Source organism: Plecotus auritus (assembly GCF_963455305.1).
Source record: "Plecotus auritus genome assembly, chromosome: 7".
In the NCBI taxonomy this organism is placed as follows: Eukaryota; Metazoa; Chordata; class Mammalia; order Chiroptera; family Vespertilionidae; genus Plecotus; species Plecotus auritus.
Window position 1 is genome coordinate 128,010,398 of NC_137774.1, and position 22,004 is coordinate 128,032,401.

The 22,004-nt window shown below is 41.7% G+C and overlaps 1 protein-coding gene and 1 pseudogene across 3 annotated transcripts in view; both read right to left on the reverse strand.

Annotated features, from left to right (window-relative positions):
• RASA1 (RAS p21 protein activator 1) overlaps nt 1-21,613 on the reverse strand; it is a 113,016-nt gene extending 91,403 nt beyond the window's left edge. For both annotated transcript variants that reach the window (XM_080680645.1, XM_080680644.1), the window contains exon 1: nt 20,928-21,613. In XM_080680645.1, the coding sequence (XP_080536771.1) occupies nt 20,928-21,481 (554 nt within the window). In that variant the 5' untranslated portion in view covers nt 21,482-21,613. The remainder of the gene's footprint in view (nt 1-20,927) is intronic.
• Nucleotides 10,829-11,067, reverse strand: LOC308254487 (TP53-regulated inhibitor of apoptosis 1-like; annotated as a pseudogene). Its single transcript has one exon. The product of its transcript is annotated as a TP53-regulated inhibitor of apoptosis 1-like (transcript).
• Nucleotides 21,614-22,004: the final 391 nt, after the last annotated feature.

Sequence of the window (22,004 nt, forward strand, 5' to 3'; positions counted from 1 at the left end):
GAACTTAAAATTACTCTAAAAACTAAAAATTATTATAAAAAAAAAAAAAAACTGAGTTGGTAAAAACACCGCCATTCCTTTTAAGCATATCTACAAGCATTCAATATTTTATTCAACCAGCATTTTTATTATCTACTAGAGGCCCAATGCAAGAATTCATGCATAGGTGGAGTCCAGCCAGCCCACCCCAATGGGGGCCCATCGGGCTGGGCCAGCAGGGGGGGAGGGGCTGTGGGAGGTTGGATGGCTGGCCCTGCCCCAGATCGGGGGGGGGGGGGGAGCGATCGGGGTCTGGGCCAGCTGGAGGGGGGCCGATTGGGGCCCAGATCAGGCCAGTTGGCTGCCACAGTGTGTATCATAGCGATCGGTCATTCCGGTCGTTCTGGTCATTCTGCTGTTCCAATCACTGGGCTTTTATAAATAAGATTACCTTTAATCACTGAATCCAACACCTTTTCTTTTTTTTTCTTTTTACATTGATACATGTAATTTATTTCCAACAATTTTACAATATGCCAGGTAGTGAGGACACAACAATTAACACAATTACTATTACCTCCCTCACAAGCATTTATATTTTAACAGAAGAAAGAAACATGTAATTAAATAATTACTAGTGGTGAAAGCACTGAGTACTGCAGAAGTATATAATGAAGAGGGGAATGGTGAGTTAGCGTTAAGGGATACAGAGTCTCAGTTGGGGAAAATGAACAAGTTCTGGAGATGGAGGGTGGTAATGGTTGTACAACAGTGTGAATGTACTTCATAGAACAGAACTGTACACAAAAAAACCACACTGTCTAATGTCTGATCAATATACTGTGCAGCAAAAATATTCAAAACAATAGTATTTACAAAGTAGGAGGACAAAGGGATCTAAAGGGAAGGATTAATTTCCACACTTCACTCAAACTGATAAAATTTTTATACCAATAAGTAGTGGTAAATTACATATGTATATTTTAATATCCATTAGTGGGCAACTACAAAGTGATATATTAAAAACAAACAAACATTGCCCTAGCTGGTTTGGCTCAGTGGATAGAGCGTCAGGCTGCAGACTGAAGGGTCCCAGGTTTAATTCCAGTCAAGGGCACATGCCTGGGTTCCAGGCTTGATCCCCAGTAGGGGACATGCATGAGGCAGCCAATCAATGGTTCTCTCTCATCACTGATGTTTCTTTCTTTCCCTCTCCCTTCCTCTCTGAAATCAATAAAGATATATTAAAAAAAAAAATTATAGCCCTGGCTGGCATTGCTCAGTGGTTAGAGCATCTAACCATGTACCATGTTTCCCCGAAAATAAAACATCCTCCGAAAATAAGACCTACTTACAGGTTTCCTTCTGAGTGAAATATAAGCGTCCCCCGAAAATAAGGCCCCCAGGCTCTGTCTCAGAATGAAAATTAATTTACCGTTTGGTCGCTAGGGCCGCCCCGACTGGCATCTAATAACCAGTGACGTTACGCGGAGTCCTGACGTCACTGCTGTGTGGAGGCGGAGCGGAGGTCGGAGTGAGCGGTGAACGCGGGGCGGGAGAGAGCAGGAGACTTTCGCAGATGCGTGTAGAAGAACAGGAGGATTAGAGCGGACGGGACGCGGCAAAGGTGGTGAGTGCTGGTCTGTCTCTGGTGACACTACCTGATGCTCGCGGCCGCCTTCATGATGACTGAAGGTTCTCAGTCAGTGGCAGACCCTGCTCCAGCCCAGATCCAGGCCCCAGCAAGCCCAGTGACAGTCCCCAGGCAGGCCCCAGGGGGTAAATGTCTGATAAAGGGCTTAGGGGGGATGTCTGGTGAAGGTGTTCAGTGGCACAGGGGTGGGGGGAGAGGGATCACTTAAAATGACACAGGAGCATCAGAGGGGGCAATCAAAATGACACAGGAGGATCAGAGGGGGCAATCAAAATGATACAGGAGGATCAGAAGGGGCAATCAAAATGACACAGGAGGATCAGAGGGGACAATCAAAATGACACAGGAGGATCAAAAGGGGTTACTAAAATGGTAATCCCCCCTCTGATTCTCCTGTGCCATTTTGATTCCCCCCTCTGATCCCCCCGTGTCATTTTGAGTGACCCCCCTCCCCCCACCTTGATACCCCAATTCCTTTTTTTTTACCCCTAGAAATGAGCACAAAAAGAAAAAGCTACTCCGTGGAGTACAACAAAGGAATCGTGCAAGACTCTTGGGGCCAAAATCTTACTGCTTTCTGCAAAGAGAAGATGTTGAGTATCCGATTGGTCCGAAAATGGCGAGCAGAGTATGGTAACCTCATTGAACAAGTGGACAAGGGAAATGCTAAAAAGCGCAAGTGTGGATCAGGTTGGCAACCATTATTTTCCGAGCTGGAAGACCTGATCTGTGAATGGGTTGTTGACAGGAGAGCAAAGGCTTTGGTTGTGAATAGGGCTCAGATTCAAGAATTTGCCCTTGCAATGGCACCACAGTTTGACATAGCCCCCGAAGACTTCAAAGCATCACAACACTGGCTGGATAATTTCCTTCAGCAAAGTGAACTGTCTTTAAGAAGATCTACAACATTGTTTAGGTTGGAAGATACTCAAGTTATTAAGCGAGCACTTGCATTCAAGTCCTTTATTGATGATGCTGACTTCTCTAAATACAATCTTTCCAACATGATTGCTATGGATGAAACTGCAGTGTTTATGGGCCAATCATCTCAAACAACAATTGAACAGCGGGGTGCCTCCTTAGCATACATTCCCTCCACTGCTTACGAAAGTGCACGTGTTTCCTGTATTTTGGCAATTGGTCTGGATGGCACTAAAATCCCACCTTTAATCATTTCTAAGGGCAAGAAGGAAAAGATTGAACGTGTTTTGGGCGTTTTTATTCTTGAAACTGAAAAGGCCTGGGCCACACAAGCAGTTATAAGGAAGTGGGTCGATTTAATGCTGCCGCTTGTTACGCGAGGGAGCCAAAGAGGTCTGCTAGTCTGGGATGCAGCCAGCACTCACCACGCTAAAGACACGAAGACATTTCTTCACGAAAGAAAAATAGATCAGATAATGATTCCCGCAGGAATGATGGCCTATCTCCAGACTCTTGATATTGCAATAAACAAGCCATTCAAAGACAATTTGCGCATGGAAATTAATGACTACATTGAAAATAGAATGGAGAGAAATCAGCGTGGAAACTTTGTGAAACCTAAACTGCAAGAAGTTGTGACTTGGGTGAAGAATTCATGGGAGAAAATCACTGACAGTTGCATTGCAAATGCACTGCGAGCAGGCTACCTTGACAAGAAGTACTCATTTAAAGACAGTGCTATTGCTAAGCATGAGAGATTTGGTCCACTGATTCTGAAAGAAATGGAGTCACAAGAAATTCACCAGGAAATTCAGGAATTGGATTGTTATGATGATGTTCCAGAAGATGATGACATGATTGTCATTGAATAAATGAGTAAATTCTTGATACTGTAGGATTCACAGTTTGTCTGGTTTGTGTTGACAACTACTGTACTACCGTACCGTATACAGGTAATAAATTTCCTTTATTTTCATTTAACAATAAATGTGTACCGTATTCTTCTTCATGGAAAAATAAGACATCCCCTGAAAATAAGACCTAGCCTGTCTTTGGGAGCAAAAATTAATATAAGACACTGTCTTATTTTTGGGGAAACAGGGTACCTAAGGGTTGCAGGTTGGTTCCACTGGGGCACGTGCCAGAGGCAACCAATCAATGTGTCTCTTTTCTATCTATGTTTCTCTCTCTCTCTCTCTCTTCACCCCTCTCCCTCTCTTCCTTCCTTCTCTTCCACTCTCTCTAAAAATCAATGGAAAAAAATATCCTCAAATAAACATTATAGATAAATCAGGATGAAATCTTAATGAATGTTCAAGTAACCCATAAGAATGCAAGAAAAGAGAAACAGAGAAATGAGAAATAGAGAGAATAAATAGGAAACAAAAAATGTCACTGCCCTAACTGGTTTGGCTCAGTGGATAGAGCATCCGCCTGCGGACTGAAGGGTCCCAGGTTCGATTCCGGTCAAGGGCATGTACCTTGGTTGCGGGCACATCTCCACTAGGGGGTGTGCAGGAGGCAGCTGATCAATGTTTCTAACTCTCTATTCTTCTCCCTTCCTCTCTGTAAAAAAATCAATAAAAATATATTTTAAAAAAAAAATGTCACTGAAATTCCTGTAATAATTACTGTAGCCTGGCAGGCATGGCTCTGTGGTTGAACGTCGACCTATGAACCAGGAGGTCACAGTTCGATTCCCAGTCAGGGCACATGCCTGGGGTTTCAGGCTCAATCCCCAGTGTGGGGGCATGAAGAAGACAGCCAATCAATGATTCTCTCTCATCATTGATGTTTCTACCTCTCTCTCTCCCTTCTCCCTTCCTCTCTGAAACCAATAAAAATATATTTAAAAAAATAATAATAATTACTGTAAATGTAAACAGTTGAAATACACCAAATAAAGACAGAGACTGGTAGTGTGGAATTTTAAAAATGACCTGATTTTAGGCTGTCTATAATTAACCCACTGAAAGTAAGATATGAAAAGTAAAATAAGGGGGGAAAGTGCATTTAGACAAAGTAAAAGTAGCAGTGACTTATTAATAATATACTTTACAGCAAAAATAATTGCTAGAGACAAAAAGAACATTATATAATGATAAGAGAATCAATACACCAAGAATACAGAACAATCCTAATGTGTACACACCAAAAAATAGAGCTCCAAAATACATGAAGCAGAAACTGATAGAGCTGAAAGGAGAAATAAGACAAATTTATATTTATAGTTAGGAACTTCAACACTTTCCTCTCAGAGACTCACAAAAATACTAAAAAGAAAATTAGCAAAGATTGAAAATTCTAAATATAATAAATTCAAAGTATATAATTGACTTATATAGAACAATACACAGACACAGGCAAATACACATGTTTTAAAACATCCATGGAATTCTCACCAAAAAAGACCATATTCTGGGCCATAAAACAAACATCAACCAATTTAAAAGTATGGAAATCATAAAAGCATGTTCCCTCACCATAATTAATTCTAATTTGAAATGAATAACAGAAAGACAACTGGTAAATCTCCAAACACTTGGAAATTCAACTAAACACTTCTAAATAATCCATGGGTCAAAAAGTAAATCTCAAAGTTAAAACACAGAATTGAATGAAAATGAAAAGACAGCATATCAAAAGATGTGAGATCCAGTGCTAAGAGGGAAAGATAGAACATTAAATGCTTACATTAGGAAATAGAAAAGGCCTCAAATACATTAAATTCCTAGCTCAGGAAACTAGAGAAATTGGAGGAAAAATCAACCCAAAACAATCAAAAGAAAAAAAAAAACACACAAAATAACAATAAAAGCAAAAATTAATGAAATTGAAAATAAAACCATAGGGAAAAATCCATTAAACAAAAAGCTAAATCCTTTGGGGGAAAAATAAACAAAACTGATCTATCTTTAGCAAGACTGACAAAACAAAAAATAGAGGATATACAAATTATCAATATCAGGAATAAAAGATTATATCTCTGAATATTCCATAGCTGTTAAAAGGGTAATCAGGGAATAACACAAATAAATTTATACTCCTAAATTAGACAAATTAGGCAAAATGAATCAATTTCTTCAAAATCCACATATAGTATTACCAAAACTCAACCAAAATAAAATATATATAATTCTATAGATATTTTCTCTAGAGAACTCTATCAAATATTTAAAGAATTAAGAACAATGCTTCACAAACTCTTCCAAAAAACAGACAAGGATGGAACATGTCCTACCACATTCTATGATACCAGTATTACCAAAATACTTAAATAAGAAAAGGATCTCACAAGAAAACTACACACCAGTATGTCTCATGAACTTAGACACAAAAATCCTCAACAGATCAACAACCTAAATTCTGCAATGTTTGAAATGCATTATACACCATAACCAAGTGGGACTTATTCCAGGTATGTAAGGCTTGTTCTACATTACAAAATCAGTGTAGTCTACTATATCAACAAACTAAAAAAAATAATGATATGATCACATAAATTAACTCAGAAAAAGCCTATGACAAAATCCAGCACCCATCCTATCCAATAAAGAGGGAATATGCTAGTTGACCATCACTCCATCACAAAGATGGCTGCACCCACAGCTAAGGCCAAGTTCTCATAAGGAGCCTTAATGAGCAATCTGCAGGGACCTGAAGCTACGCCCTCCCGCACCCCCCTGGGGCTTGACAGGGGACCTCAGGCCATGTCCCCCACCTGGCAGGGCTTGACAGGGGACCTCAGGCCATGTCCCCCACCTGGCAGGGCTTGACAGGGGACCTCAGGCCGCGCCCCCCGTGCTGGCGTCAGGCCGGGGGACCTCAGGCCGCACCCCCTGCCCCAGTGCCAGGCCAGGGGACCTGAGGCCACGCCTGCTGCCCAGTGGGGCTTGACGGGGGACCTCAAGGTGCACTTCCCATCCTGGTACTGGGCTAGGGGACCTCAGGCTGCTCCCCCGCCCCAGCACCAGGCCAGGGGACCTGAGGCTGTGCCCCCCTGCCTGGCTGGGCTTGACAGGGGACCTCAGGCTGTGCCCCTCACCCAGCGGGGCTTGACAGGGGACCTCAAGGTGCACCCCCAGTGCTGGGTCGGGGGAACTCAGGCCGCGCCCCCGCCTAGCGGGGCTTGACGGGGGACCTGAGGCTACGCCCCCTGCCCAGCAGGGCTTGACAAGGGTGGGACTGGCCAGGTCTGGATCTAGCCCAATGTGGGGGCGGTGCCGGCCGGATCTGGGTCTCACGCGATTTTGAGGTGCATGTGGGTGAGTGGGGACTTGACTCTGGGTCCCGTGGAGTGGCCCAGACTCTGACAGGAGGAAGGTTTTCATATATATTTTACTAATTTTCTTTCATCTCTGACACTTCTATTATAGAGAAAGGGCAAATAGCAATATTAAATTATTTCCTTTAATTAATCCCCTTCTAATGTGCACGAATTTTGTGCACCGGGTCACTAGTTCATAATAAAAACTCTGAGTAAATTAGGAAGAGAGGTGATCTGCTTCAACTTGATGGAAAGTATCTATCTCCCTTCCCCCTCCCAAAGAGCCTACACATAGTTAATGGTGAAATTAGTACTAAACACTTTCCACCTAAGACAAATAACAAAGCAAGGATATCTGCTCTCACCACTCCCATTCAATTTATAGAATTTCTAGCCACTGCAATGAGACAAGAAAAAGAAATAAAAGACATACAAGATTAGAAAGAAAGCAACAAAAATGTTCCTATTTGCAGTTGACATAATTGTAAAAAATCCCAAGGAATCTGTAAAAAGCCTCTTAAAACTAAAGGTACGTCTAGCAAGGTCACAGGATACAAGACCAACATACAAAAATCAACAGCATTTCTATATACTAACAAAGAACATGTGGAAACTGAAATTAAAAACAACATTTGTAATATTGATCTAAAGAAAAAACATTAAGTATGAATTTAACAATATGTTTGTAGGAATAATACACTAAGAATTATTAAAATGCTGAATAAAGAAATCGAGGAGGACCTAAATAAATGGAGATATATACCATGTCAATATGGTAAAGATGCCAATTCTCCCCAAACTGATCTATAGGTTTAATACAATCCTATGAAAATCTCAGCAAAGTTCTTGTAGACATGGACAAGCTTGTTATAATATTCATATGTAAAGACACAAGCCTTAGAATAGCTAAAACCTTAATGAAAAGTAAGAGGAATCACCCTACCCAATATTAAGGCTTACTACATAGCTACGGTAATCAAAAGTGTATTAATAGCAGATGAAGATATAGATAGATAGATAGATAGATAGATAGGTAGATAGACATCAATGGACCACAAAAGAGAACCCAAAAGTAAATCTACACATACATGCCCAATTGATTTTAGACAAAAGTGCCAAGTAATTCAATGGAAAGAGGATATTCACCTTTTCAACAAATGTTGCTAGAGCAATTGGATATCTATAGGCAAAATTATGAACCTCAATTTTAACTCCGTATCTTTTATGAAAATGAAATTAAAATGGATCATGGACTTAACTGTAAAACCTAAAACTTTTAGAAGTAATCATAAGAGAAAATCGTTGAGACCTAGAATAGGCTAAGTACAACCTACAGCCCTGACCAGTGTGGCTCAACTGGTTGGAGCAGCATCCCTTATACCAGCGGTCGGCAAACTGCGGCTCAGGAGCCGCGCCGTGGTTTGCCACTCTGTTGACTACTGAGTTTGCCCACCACTGGGATAGGGGCTTAATCACAAGGAATAATAACAGCCTGTAATTATTGGAATTGAGAGCCTAGGTCAGTGGTCAGCAAACTCATTAGTCAACAGAATGGCAAACCACAGCTCGGGAGCCGCATGTGGCTCGCGAGCCGCAGTTTGCTGACCACTGCCTTATACCAAAAGGTGGCAGGTTCAATTCCAGGTCAGGGCACATACATAAGGTTGAGGGAAGCAATCTCTCTCTCTCTCTCTCTCTCTCTCTCTCTCTCTCTCTCTCTCTCCTCCCTCTCTCCTCTCTCCTCTCTCCTCTCTCTCTCTCTCTCTCTCTCTCTCTCCCCCGCTTCCTAAAAAATTGTTAAAAGTACAACCTACAAAAGAAAATATAAATTAAGCCTCTTCAAAATTAAAAACTGTTGCTCTGTTAAGAGAAGACAAGCTACAGAATGGAAAAAATATTTGAATACCACAAATCAAACACAGAATAATTAGAATACATAAAACTCAACAATAAAAAAATCATATTGGAAAATGGGCAAAAGAGATAAACAGACATTTCACCAAAGAGATATACAGATAGCAAATTAGCACCTGAAAATTCTTTCAACATCATTGGTCATTAGGGAAATACAAATTAAAACCATAAGATTTCACTAAACATCTATAGAATAGCTAAAATTAAAAAAAGGTGACAATATCAAATGCTGATGTGGATACAAAGAATCAGGATCACTCATCCTATCTAATAAAGAGGGAATATGCTAACTGACTGTCACGTCCTCACAAGATGGCAACACCCTCAGCCAATGAGGGAATATGCTAATTGACTGCCATGCCCTCACAAGATGGCAGCACCCACAGCCACAAGATAGCAGCTCCCAGTCCCCTCAGCCCCTCCTCATCGAGCCGGAGTCCCCCAGTCCCCTCAGCCCCGCTGGGGGGTGGCAGGCACCGCGCCTCATCCAGCCGGAGTCCTCCAGTCCCCTCAGCCCCACCTCATCCAGCCTCAGTCCCCCAATCCCCTCAGCCCCACCTCATCCAGCTTCAGTCCCCCAGTCCCCTCAGCCCCGCAGGGGAAGGCAGTTGGGGGCGATCAGGCCGGCAGGGGAGGGCAGCTGGAGATGATCATGTCGGCAGTGAAGCAGTTAGACATCAATCAGGCCGGCAGGGGAGAGGTTAGGGGGCTATCAGGCTGACAGGCAGAGTGGTTAGGAGCCAGTAGTCCCAGATTGTGAGAGGGATGTCTGACTGCTAGTTTAGGCCTGATGGAGAGGGTGTAGGCTGGGCTGAGGGACACCCTCCCCCACTCCCGTACATGAATTTCGTGCACCGAGCCTCTAGTATATTAATAGTGATAATGTATAAGGACACAGCCACTCTAGAAAACAGATTGACAATTTCTTATAAAACTGAACATACATTACCATGCAATCCAGCAACTGCACTCTTGGGTATTTATCTGACAAAAATGAAAACTTACGTTCACACAAAAACATAAACATAAATGTTCATAGCAGCTTTTTATCCTAATAGCCAAAACTGGAAATAACCCAAATGTTCTCCAATGGGTGAATGGTTAAACAAAGTGTAGTACATCCCTAAAAGTAGGGATACATACAACAAATTGAATGACTCTTGAGGGGAATCTTGAGGGAAGCCACTTTTATTTTTTTTTTTTTTATGATAGAAACTAAACATTACAATTTATTCCATCTTCATGATTACAGATATTACAGGGCAAGGTGGATAAACAATGCAAATAAAGCAAATTCCTTTCTCCCCTAACCAGATACAGTATTTTGGCATTTTCATGATATACAGGTTGACTTAATTCATTGACTTAGCTTGAAAGCTGGCCACAGCAGCAAATTTTTGCAATTTAGGATCTTCCTCCATAGCATATTCCAAGGATCTTAATGACTGAACTACACTATGAACTCTGAAATGGTGTTTGCTCTAACATTCTTGAAGCTTTCACGTCTTAATCTGAGATCTGACACCTCTTGTTAAGGTCAAGAACTGTTAAAAGCTTCCTCTTGGCTAACCTAGTCCACCATTGAGCAAGCTTAACAGTTAGGTTACTATATAAAAAAATAAAACTCCCAAGCATTGATTGAAGAGTCATACTGGGATCCCTTTTCAGAGCATTAGCTCCCTGAGAGAAAAGAGGTCCTAACCAGTTGCTTCCATGAACAATGACCACAGTACAGTATCTCTAATGTCCTTTGAGGCATACTAGTAACTCAAGGGGTCAGGCAACCATAATTATCCTGACAAGTTTATCAGTCTTTAGATACAAGATATATTTAAAGCTGATCCCAGATGAAGTATTGCAACCATAATCCCAAGAAATCATTCCATTTTAGTACAGCGAGTTCCTGCAAGATGTCAGAGCAAGTGAGAAAACATCCCAAAGTAAAAAGTGGTGGTTCAAAGTGAGAGGAAAACATCTAGGAAGAAAATAAGTCCTCATTAAATTGATGGCTATCTTCACAGCCTTAATTGACAAAATCCAGAGGGCTCAAATTTCCTGATTTGAGGAGTCTATTTTCAAGGTGACTGTCAAGGTCAAGAAGAGCTTTCAGGCTTGTCTCTGCCATGGCCCATGAACTCCAGTCCTTCAATGGGAATCTCCTTCTCCTTTATTGCTTCCTGAACGCACTGCTGGTAGCGCTTGAAGAGGTCGGTGCACGGGTCCCCGGAGCTGTCCCTCTTGAGAACTTCTCAGCAAACCAGCGATTAAAGCACTGATCATACTTGCGCTTCATGTCGGTGCAACCCTCCCCTACGCTCAGGGAATGACCCATGGCGGTGGCCGGGAAGCCACTTTTAAAAATGCTAATCCCAAAAGGATTTCATACTATATGAGTCCATTTATATAATCTTTTTGAAATGACAAAATGAAGAACAGATTAGTGGTTGCCAGGGATTGGAGATGGAGGAAGTGGAGAAGGGTGGCAAGTTTGGTTATAAGAAGGCAGCAAACACACACACACAAAAAAATAAATAAATAAAAAGGCAGCACAAAGAATCCTGGTGTCAATGAAAGTGTTCTGTACCTTTATTATTGTGATGATTACACAAATCTACACATGATAAAACTGAATAGAACTAAATATACACTACACACACACACACACACACACACACACACACGTATGCAGAGATGGTGAAATATGAATAAGTGAGTTTTATCAATGTAAATATCCTGTTGTGATACAAGATGTTGCAATTGAGAAAAAAATGGGTGAAAAGTGCATCTTTGTTATTCTTACAGCTGAATATGAATTTATAATTATCTGAAAATTAAGTTTAATTTTAAAAATTTGAGACATAATTCAATACTTAGATAGGCATGCATGGAGGAGAGATATGGTTCTATTATTATATAATTTCTTAACTGTGACTCCAGTTTAGTGGGTTATTTCTACAAAAGATAAATAAATAAAAAGACTTAACAGTTGAGGGAGACTTCTGGGTCTTTCCCTTAGCAAAAGACAGATATACAAGAGAATGAGAATTTAAAAGTAACATTGTTACAACAATGAACACAGAATGAATTTTGCTGGAGTAATGTCACACCCACAGGATATTCCATTACTACTATCCACGGTCATGTGAAAAATCTTTTTACGCCATAGTGATCAGACATGCATTTAAATATTTTCCATCTCTCAACATAGGTATAGCCAAAAGAGGAAATACATCACTAACTGATAAAGAAAGAAGGTAAAAAAGAATTAAAGTTTTTCTTTCTTACAATGAAAGAAATAAAATAATGAGGAATCTATTTTTCAAGTAGTGGATGTGCATTCAATCTGCTCCAAAATCATCAGAAGCCACTTTTAAAGATGCAAGGTTACCCAATGTATCAGTCAGCTTGGGCTACCATAACAAAGTACTGCAGAGTGGATGCTTAAACAGACATTTATTTTCTCACAGTTCTGGAGGCTGAGTTCAAAATTAAGGTGCCAGGAGTTGACTTCTAGGAGGCCTCTCTCCTTGGCTTTCAGATGGCCACCTTCTCACATGCCTTCTCTCTGTGCATATGCATTCCTAGTGTCTCTTCCTCTTTTTATGTGAATAACAGTCCTATTGGATTATAGATCCACCATATGGCCTTATTTAATCTTAACTACCTCCTTAAAGGCCTATCACCATATACTAGGTGTACCAGTTAATAATGCAAATTTTTTTCAATAGATGGAGTTACACATATGTTGATATATAATCCAATCTGATATGCATGCTATTTTGTTGTATTGACAGCAAGCTTCAAAACTTCATTATGTCAAATTTGCTGAAGGTGTTAATATCATAGGTATTTTTATGCTTAAAAAATGTCAAAGTTCATGCCAAAAACAGAGCATTTGCGGGAAGTTTTAATTCATTACTTTATTTTGAAGAAAAGTTATGGTATACTTCGGGAAGCTTATGGTGAACATGCTCCATCTCAAGATACTTGTGAACGCTGGTTTAAAAGTGATGATTTTGATGAGAAAGACAAAGAACGTCCAGATCAACCGAAAAAGTTTGATGGCCAACAATTACAAGCATTATTGGATGAAGATGCGTGTCAAACTCAAAAGCAACTTGCAGATAGGTTAAATGTTGCTCATCAAACAATTTCGGATCATTTACAAGCAATAGGAAAGATTTTAAAGGAAGGAAAATGGGTGCCACACCAACTGAACGGAAGACAAATGGAAAACCGAAAAGTCATCAGTAAAATGTTGCTTCAACAGCACAAAAGAAAGTCTTTTTTGCATCGAATTGTGACTGTCGATGAAAAGTGGAGTTATTTTGAGAATCCCAAATGCACAAAATCATGGGTTGATCCAGGTCAACCGTCACCATCGACTGCAAGGCCAAATCGCTTCGGAAAGAAGACAATGCTCTGCATTTAGTGACATCAGGAAGGTGCGGTGTATTATGAGCTTCTAAAACCAGGTGAAACAGTTAATACTGATTGCTACCAACAATTGATAAATTTCAACCACGCTTTGATCGTGAAACAACCAGAATGTGCCAAAAGACACCGCAAAAGTAATTCTGCTTCATGATGATGCACCATCACACACTTCAAAACCAGTTAAAGACATGTTAAAAGATGTTGCCTTGGAAGTATTAACCCACCCGCCGTATTCACCAGACCTTGCTCCTTCAGATTACCACTTGTTCCGATCGATGGCACACGCACTTTCTGAGCAGCACTTCAAAACGAACCAAGAAGTGGAAAATTGGGTCTCTGAATGGTTTGCCTCAAAACAAGGAAAGTTCTATTGGGATGGTATCCACAAATTACCTGAAAGATGGGGGAAATGCGTAGCTAGCGATGGACATTACTTATAAAGCACTTTTGATGTTTCTCTTGAAATTATCGTGTTTTCTTTGATTACAAAATCCGCCAATATTAACCGGTACACCTAGTATAGTCAAACTTGGGGTTAGGTCTTCAACATATAATTTGGGTGTGTTTTAGTTTTTTTGTTTTTTTTTGTATAGTCAAACTTGGGGTTAGGTCTTCAACATATAATTTGGGTGTGTTTTAGTTGGTTTTTTTTTGTATAGTCAAACTTGGGGTTAGGTCTTCAACATATAATTTGGGTGTGTTTTAGTTGTTTTGTTTTTTGTTTTTTGTTTTGTTTTTTTTTTTGGGGGGGGCACATTTCCATCCATAACACCCAGGAACTGGCCAGCCCTGAAGTATATTAAGTTTTGTATGAGTGTACATATATGTGTTACATGTACTGAAAGGGGGCAAGGCAAAGGAAAAAATATAGTTTTTGCATTAAAATTCCAGTTCTATCACCTAAGTGTTCTCAAGATAAGAATGTGAATAACTATTGCACTAGCTGTGAGAATTGAGATAATCTATGTAAAGTACCTAGCATATGGTAAATAATAAATAAGCCAATACTGGGCCTCTGCCTTTCCATCCTCTCCCTTAAAAAAATTAATTATAAGTATTACTCAAATCTACTAGTAAACATATCTAAAAAATTATGGACACTAATTTATATCTGTAATTTAATTATATCATCTTAATTCTCTATCATTAATGCATCTTCTAAATAGAGTGTATATTTTTATATTTATTTTGTACACCATAATGTTCATTGTTTTACTAACAAAAATCACCTAATCACTGAAATACCTAAAATCATACCCCAAATCCTGTTGCAATGTGATTAGACTTGTGGAGAAGTAAACTGTATCTGACAACTATTTTTAACTTGGCTCACAACTGAAATGTACTGCAGATAATTTCAAGGTAACACACCTACCTTCTATACACTTTCAAATTCAAACAATGAGCCATAACCAACATCCATACTTAATATTTTTATTTAAAATTAAGATAATGGTAGTAAGAAGCAAAACCTATTGTGGATATATTTGAATCATTTAATAAAATACAATCATGCTGAGCCTAAGGAAAGAATTTGCAAGTACTTGTCCTTTCTCTTACCTCCTTCCTTACCACTGGCATTCTAGTATTATCTGATACTAGTGACCTGGTGCACGAATTTCGTGAACATTAAAAGGGAATTAATTAGAGGAAATAATTTAATATTGCTATTTGTCCTTTCTCTATAATAGAACTGTCAGAGATGAAAGAAAATTAGTAAAATGTATATGAAAACCTTCCTCCTGCAGAGTCTGGGGCACACCACAGGACCCAGAGTCAAGTCCCCGCCCACCCACATGCACCTCAAAATTGCGTGAGACCCAGACCTGGCCGCCCTTTCCCCCACTGGCTAGATCCAGACCTGGCCAGTCCCACCCTTGTCAAGCCCTGCCAGGAAGGGGGCGTAGCCTCAGGTCCCCTGGCCCGGCACCAGGACTGGGGGCGTGACCTGAGGTCCCCAGACCAGGGAGGGGGTGGGCCTTGAGGTCCTCCATCAAGCCCCACCAAGTGGGAGACACGGCCTGAGATACCCTGTCAAGCCCCACTGGGTGGAGGGCATGGCCTGAGGTCCCCCGTCAAGCCCCGCCAGGTGCGGGGGCACAGCCTCAGGTCCCCTGGCCCAGCACCGGGAAGGAGGCGCAGCCTCAGGTCCCCCATCAAGCCCTGCTGGGCGGGGGCACGGCCTGAATTCCCCCGACCAAGCACTGGGGGTGCACCTTGAGGTCCCCCGTCAAGCCCCACTGGGTGGGAGGCATGGCCTGAGGTCCCCTGTCAAGCCCAGCCAGGCAGGGGGGCACAGCCTCAGGTCCCCTGGCCCGGTGCTGGGGTGGGGGGCACGTCCTGAGGTCCCCTGTCAAGCCCTGCCGGGCAGGGGGTACGCTCTGAGGTCCCCTGGCTTGGTGCTGGGGTGGGGAGGGCGAGGCCTGAAGTTCCCTGTCAAGCTCCAGGGGGGCACCGGAGGGCGTAGCCTCAGGTCCCTGCTGATTGCTCGTTAAGGCTCCTTATGGGAACTTGGCCTAAGCTGTGGGTGCAGCCATCTTTGTGATGGAGTGATCGTCAATTAGCATATTCCCTCTTTATTAGATAAGATTACATGTAGATGAAAACATGGAGTAGGCTATAACTTTGGTGTCCCCAAGAATCTCAACTCCCAGTATTAATGCCCTTGCATATTCAAACAATGAGCAATAACTAACATCCCATACTAAATCTGCACTGGGTCATGTAATTAGCACTGGCCATTGGAACATTAACACACATGAAGAATGCAGAGACTTGCCCTAAGCAGTTTGGCTCAGTGGATAGAGCATCAGCCTGCGGACTGAAGAGTCCCAGGTTCGATTCCGGTCAAGGGCATGTACCTTGGTTGCGGGCACATCCCCAGTAGGGGGCATGCAGGAGGTGGCTGATCGATGTTTCTCCCTCATCGATGTTTCTAACTCTCAATCCCTCTCCCTTCTTCTCTGTAAAGAAAATCAATAAAATATATTAAAAAAAAAAAAAAAAAAAAAAAGAATGCAGAGACTTGATAAGTGATGACACAGAGAGTCCTGTCCTCTTGAAATGCTCTGTTGTGGAACCCAGCTGCCATGCTGTGAAGAAGCTCAAGCTAATGAAATAGACTACAGGGATGGAGAGAGGAGAGGGTAAGAGAAGGTGAGAGAGGGGGAGAGAGGGTGAGGGGATGTTACAGCCAAAAGATGACACATGAACATCCAAGGTGTCTTAATGCCTAAGTTTGGTGCCTCAGCTGGGACAGCTGGTGGATAGCATGGCATAACATACACTCTCCCTCTTCCTACTCCATTCCCTACTCTCTCCCCTTTCCCCACCCCCACCCCCACCCCCGCCACTCCTCTCTGCCCCACCCCTTATGCTCCCTTCTAAGTTTTCCCTTTCTTCTTCCTAATTTATAGCTGTCCTTTTTATTTTTTGTCTGTCAGCCTTTGTCTGGTTTTCAATGACCCAGACCAATTCTAACCTTTGGCTGTGCTCTGTATTCTTAGTAAGTACGGGCACCTCCTTCAACCTCCCTCCAGATCACAGGTAAGTAAGAGTTCAGGGCAGACTCTTCACTAAGGTCAAAAGTTTATACTCATTTAACTCATAATTCTTTTTTTTTTTACCTGATAAAATCATTAGGCAATAGGAACCAACAACTTCATGTTCAGATAATAAATTATGCAGCAAGGAAAACATACCTCCTACTTTTCCTCAGACTTTACTGATCCTCTTTATATCATGTCTTATTCTTTTAACCCCCATGACCCATTCCTCATACTTCACTCATTATATTTATCTTAATCTATCCTGAATCATAATAATAGGTTTATTCAACTTCCTACTAGATCCAAAACTCTCTAAGAATAGAGACTCACTGAGAAAAGGAGCATCTTACTCATTGTTGTAATTCCTTAAATTAAGCATCTACTAAAAATATGGTACAAAATCTGGGTCCACTCTATCCACAACTAATCTTTGCAATTCTCATCCCCATTTTTATAGGAAATAATGACTCACCCATAGTTATAATGCTATCAGAGACAGAGTTAATGAACACTACATGTGCTAACATAATATTAACTTTAACAATTATTTGACTTAAGAATTATTTTACTTCTGTAGAGACAGTAACTTTATTTTTTAAGAGGAAAAAGGGTATTATTTAAATTCCTTATTTCTTTTTCCTTTGTTTCAGGCCTGAGAAGCCTGCTTAGGTCCAGGGTAAGATCTTGGCCAGATGCCAGGCAAATAATATCAATGGCAAAGCAGGCCTGGTGGAGACTACAGCAAAATGGAAAACTCAGACCCCACCTCAAAGAGACAACCTCCACTGGACTCTAGCAATCTAATCTCAACCAGAAACAGCAACCTGTGATTTCTCAAGAGATGCTAGAAATTGAGGCTTCTTAAATGTGAAGTCTTCCAATTTTTTTTTAAATAGATTTTTTATTGATTTGGGAGGAAGAGAGAGGGAGAGAGAGATAGAAACATCAGCACGCCCCACACTGGGGATGGAGCCCAAAACCTGGGCATGTGCCCTGACTGGGAAGTGAACTGTGACCTCCTGGTTCATAGGTCAATGCTCAACCACTGAACTAACTAAATGGTAACAACTAATTACAATAGGTCCCAAATACACTAAGAGCAAACCATACACTAGTATATCTGTGGATTGGATTCAGCTCAAGGGCGTTCTGCTGCTGCAGACTCATAATACATACATACATACACACACACACACACACACACACACACACACACACACACACACACACTGGTATGTAACAATATTTTTTTTTTTAATTTTTTTGTAAGGTATACTAAGAGACCAACATTCCTTTACTTTCTCTCCCTCACCTTTAGGGGAAATAGAAAAAAATAACAAGAAGAATGAGAAGCAGCTCCATACAAACTCCTTTAATTTAATCTTTTTCTCTCTTGAAAAAGAAATGTGTTAGCAGTTTTGAATATAGAAACTTCTTAGCATAAAAATATATGGAAATAATTTTTTTCTTTTTAAATTTTTTTCCTCAGAACTTGCAGAAAGGAAAATATTCAAATAAATGTGATAGTTAAAATTACACAAACTTTTCTGGCCTTAACAAAACTAATAAACATGAGACTAATGATTCACCATGCATACAGAAAAAACAGATACACAATACTAATGGCATTATTATATTTACACTGGTCAATCTACATACGTTCACTTGACTCTCTTGAGACCAACAGCACCAAACTAGCTGGATACAAAGCTGAACTCTATGACCAGAGAAACTCAGCCTAACAAACCACAGTGGACTCAGTCCAGTACCTGAACCTCTTATCACGTGAGCGGAACCATGTTATCAATAAGTAAGACAACCAATTACTAGTAATCAAAAATTAATTTAGTCCGAAACATTTAATACTTTTATGAAAGATTTGTCATTATTTAACCAAGGGATTAAGGCATTGTTCTTTCATTTAAAAATAGGAATAGAAAACATGAACTTCATCGCTAAACCTGCTTAACTTTATGAAGTTAAAATAAAATTTTTAATATAATTGTTGTAGACAGGCCTTTGGAGTTCAAAACATTCTCTAAGATAGCTATTAGTAAGGGATTCCCTACAACAACAGAATTAGTAGGCAATTTAATGATAATAAAATTATATTATTGTTACTTTGGGAGACCATTTATTTGTTGAACACTTAACTATATGTCACGTACTGTTACTGAATATGTTCAGGGTTCCCATTAAACCTTGAAAACAACCATATGAGGAAGGTACCATTATTATCCCCATTTTACAGATGGGGAAACTGACCTTTCCAAGATCACACAGCTAGTAAGTGGTAGTGTCAGGATTCCAACCCAAATCTTGTCTAACTTCAGAATTTTCACGCTTAACCACTACACTGTATTGCCTCCAGTGACTCTGGGTTGATATCTAAGATAAAGAAAAGAGGGAAATTTGTACTTCTCAGTGGCAAATTTAAAAACATACTAGAAATGGAGGATATTTTTTTAAAATAAAACAAATCTCATATACATAGTCACAAATATTTGTATTCTCAAATACATATAATAATGAAAATCTCATACAATGAACTCCTCACAAACACAATTTTTCCTATGTAATCATTCATGTTTATTATTAAAAATTTAATGGGAAGGCTCTGTATTCTCTGCTCAATTTTGCTATCAACCTAAAACTGCTCTATTAAATAAATTGTACTTTTTAAAAATTTAAAACTACAATTTACTAAATATGCCTAATTTAATTCAGTTATGAACTGGCATAAGACTATATTCTTTCAGTATAAAAAGTTGTACTTTGTTTATTATAACCACAGTGCTGAGCATATAGTGGGCACTTTATATTTAACTGACTGATTTTTTTTTTTTTTGCAAAAAGGCTTGAAGATGTGTAACAGTGTGTAAAATTAGAATTGTATAACTCCCTGAACACCTTCAGAAAAGTCTGCAATACTAGACATGACATAAGTTAGGATAAAATTAGACAAAAAAAGGAACTCTATTGAACAATATAAAGGAATACAATACCCCTATACCATGGCTGACATAAGATTAACTTCACTTTTCCACCTAAGTATCAAAAGATATAGTCATAAGTCAAAATGGATTAGTATTACAAAATCGTTTCCTAATTTAATTGCTTCTAAGTCCTCTAAAGAAATATACCACCCCACCCCCCAAAATAATAATACTTCAAGTGTCAACATATGAACCAAATCTTTTTTCCTCTGATACTCACCAAGGTTGTCAAATTCTAAAAGTCAATTAGGACAGATGTGAAAGATCTATAAAACAAGTTTTGCCTACTATACCACTTCCCATCAACATTTTCCTCTCATTAAGGTCTACCTTTATATGTAAGTTCATACCTAAATTCACTTATGAAGGGAACAAGTAAGAGGGAGATACTCTATACAGAAAAGTCGTTGTTCTATATATTCTGCAGTACTGTCAAATTAATTTAGAAATATAATATTGTATTGGCCACCAACAAAGTGTTGAAGGGAAGCACGCTCTTAATTTTGTTTTATTTCAACGCTGTACTTACAAAGTCTCAACTATAAAAAAAATCGCACTAATATTAAAAAAATGAGAACTCTAAGGCACACGTTACATATACTGCTGGAGTATGGGCCCTTAAGCACACCTGTAATTCATAAATCTCCTTTCCTTTCTCGCTGACCCACGTTTTCATAAGTGATCCAAAGACTTTTTTGCATCGCTATGCTTTCAACAGGCTGAAGTTTAGATTTGCAGTGCAACAAAAACAACGCATTCCGACCAAGACATGTTTCAAACAATATTAGTGCAATACTCATTCAAACACTCATATTCAAAGCTTCTCACTAATCATCTAGTTTCAACAAGGAACACACACAGGGTAATACTATATAATAAACTACAACTGCCTTGGTAGCTGCAAGCTCAGCTGAATCCCCGAACGCCACTCAATTTGGAAGGGGCAGAACCATATCCGGTTCTCACCTGATACACATTTTCCCAAGCTTCCCATCTTAAAAACTTTACATCTTCCCAGAGGAGCAATAAACATACAAAGACGCCAGGGAGTAAGCCTGTAGGGAAGATAAGCGATCAAATTAAATCCCTACGCATGGAACCTGAAGCTTCAAAACTTTTCAGAACAAATCACAGCTGACAGAACGAGCATGTTTTCCCACTTCTTCCCAGGAGCCAGCTTCCCCAGCCCCTGAGCAGCGGGCTTCACTTACTGGTTAGTTGGAGGAGCGGTCAGCGGGATGGCCACCTCTTCTTCCTCGTATTCTGGTCCATCCAGAGAGTCACCTTCGTCCACTGTTCCCAGGCCCGCCCCCAAAGCGGGCAGTTGGGGAGGCGGCGGCAGAGGAGGGAATCCGCCGCCTGCCCCGAAGGTCTCGCCAGGCAACGAAGTGGTCCCTTTGGTGAGAGCCATCTCCCCGCCAGGTCCAGCGGCTGCAGCGGCGGCAGCGGCGGCAGCGGCGGCAGCGGCGGCAGCACCAGCCACGCCAGCAGCGGCGCCTCCCCCTGACAGTCCGGCTCCCCCCAGCGCCCCTGCCCCAGACCCGGCTCCCAGGAATCCTGATCCCAAAGCGGCTCCGCCATCCAGCGTCCCGGCCACTCTGCCCTCCGACAGCCCGGGATAGGGGGCGGCTGCCACCGGCAGGGCCGCAGGGATCTTCACCCGACACGCCGCCGGATAGGAACTGGCGCCCGCGGCCGCGCCGCCTCCCGCGGCCCCGGCGGTCACCGGGCCGCCCTCCTCACCGCCGGCCTCTGCCGCCATCATGTTGAAGCCCGCTCCGCTCGGCCTCGCCCGGCCCGCCCGGGAGCCCCGCGGGCCACAAGGCCCGGGCTCCGAGCCGCCCCGCCCGGGCGCGTCCCCCCTTCAGTACTCCAGGCGGAGGAAACAACAACAAAAGGAGGGAGCCCGTCGCCGCGCCCCCTCCTCGGGCCACAGCCCTGGCTCCCGGGTTACGGGAAGCGAACTGGGCAAAAAAACCCAGCGCCTGCACAAATGCCGCCCAAACCTTCACCTCATACACCCACACTCACGCGCACACATGCACAGAAGCGAGAAACTTCCTGACTGCACTAAAGAGGAAGGGAAGCACCGAGAGAGCGGCGGGGCAGCTGCCGCCCCTTCAGCCGCCGCCGCCACTGCCGCTTCACCACCGGAGTTCCGGCCACCCCCACCGCAGCCACCGCCGGTGCCGCTGCTGGGGCTGAGGCCGCTGCAGCCGCCGCATCGTCCACGGGGCTGGAGACGGGAGGGGTGGGGAGAAAAGAGGAAGGGGGGCGGGGTAGTGGGG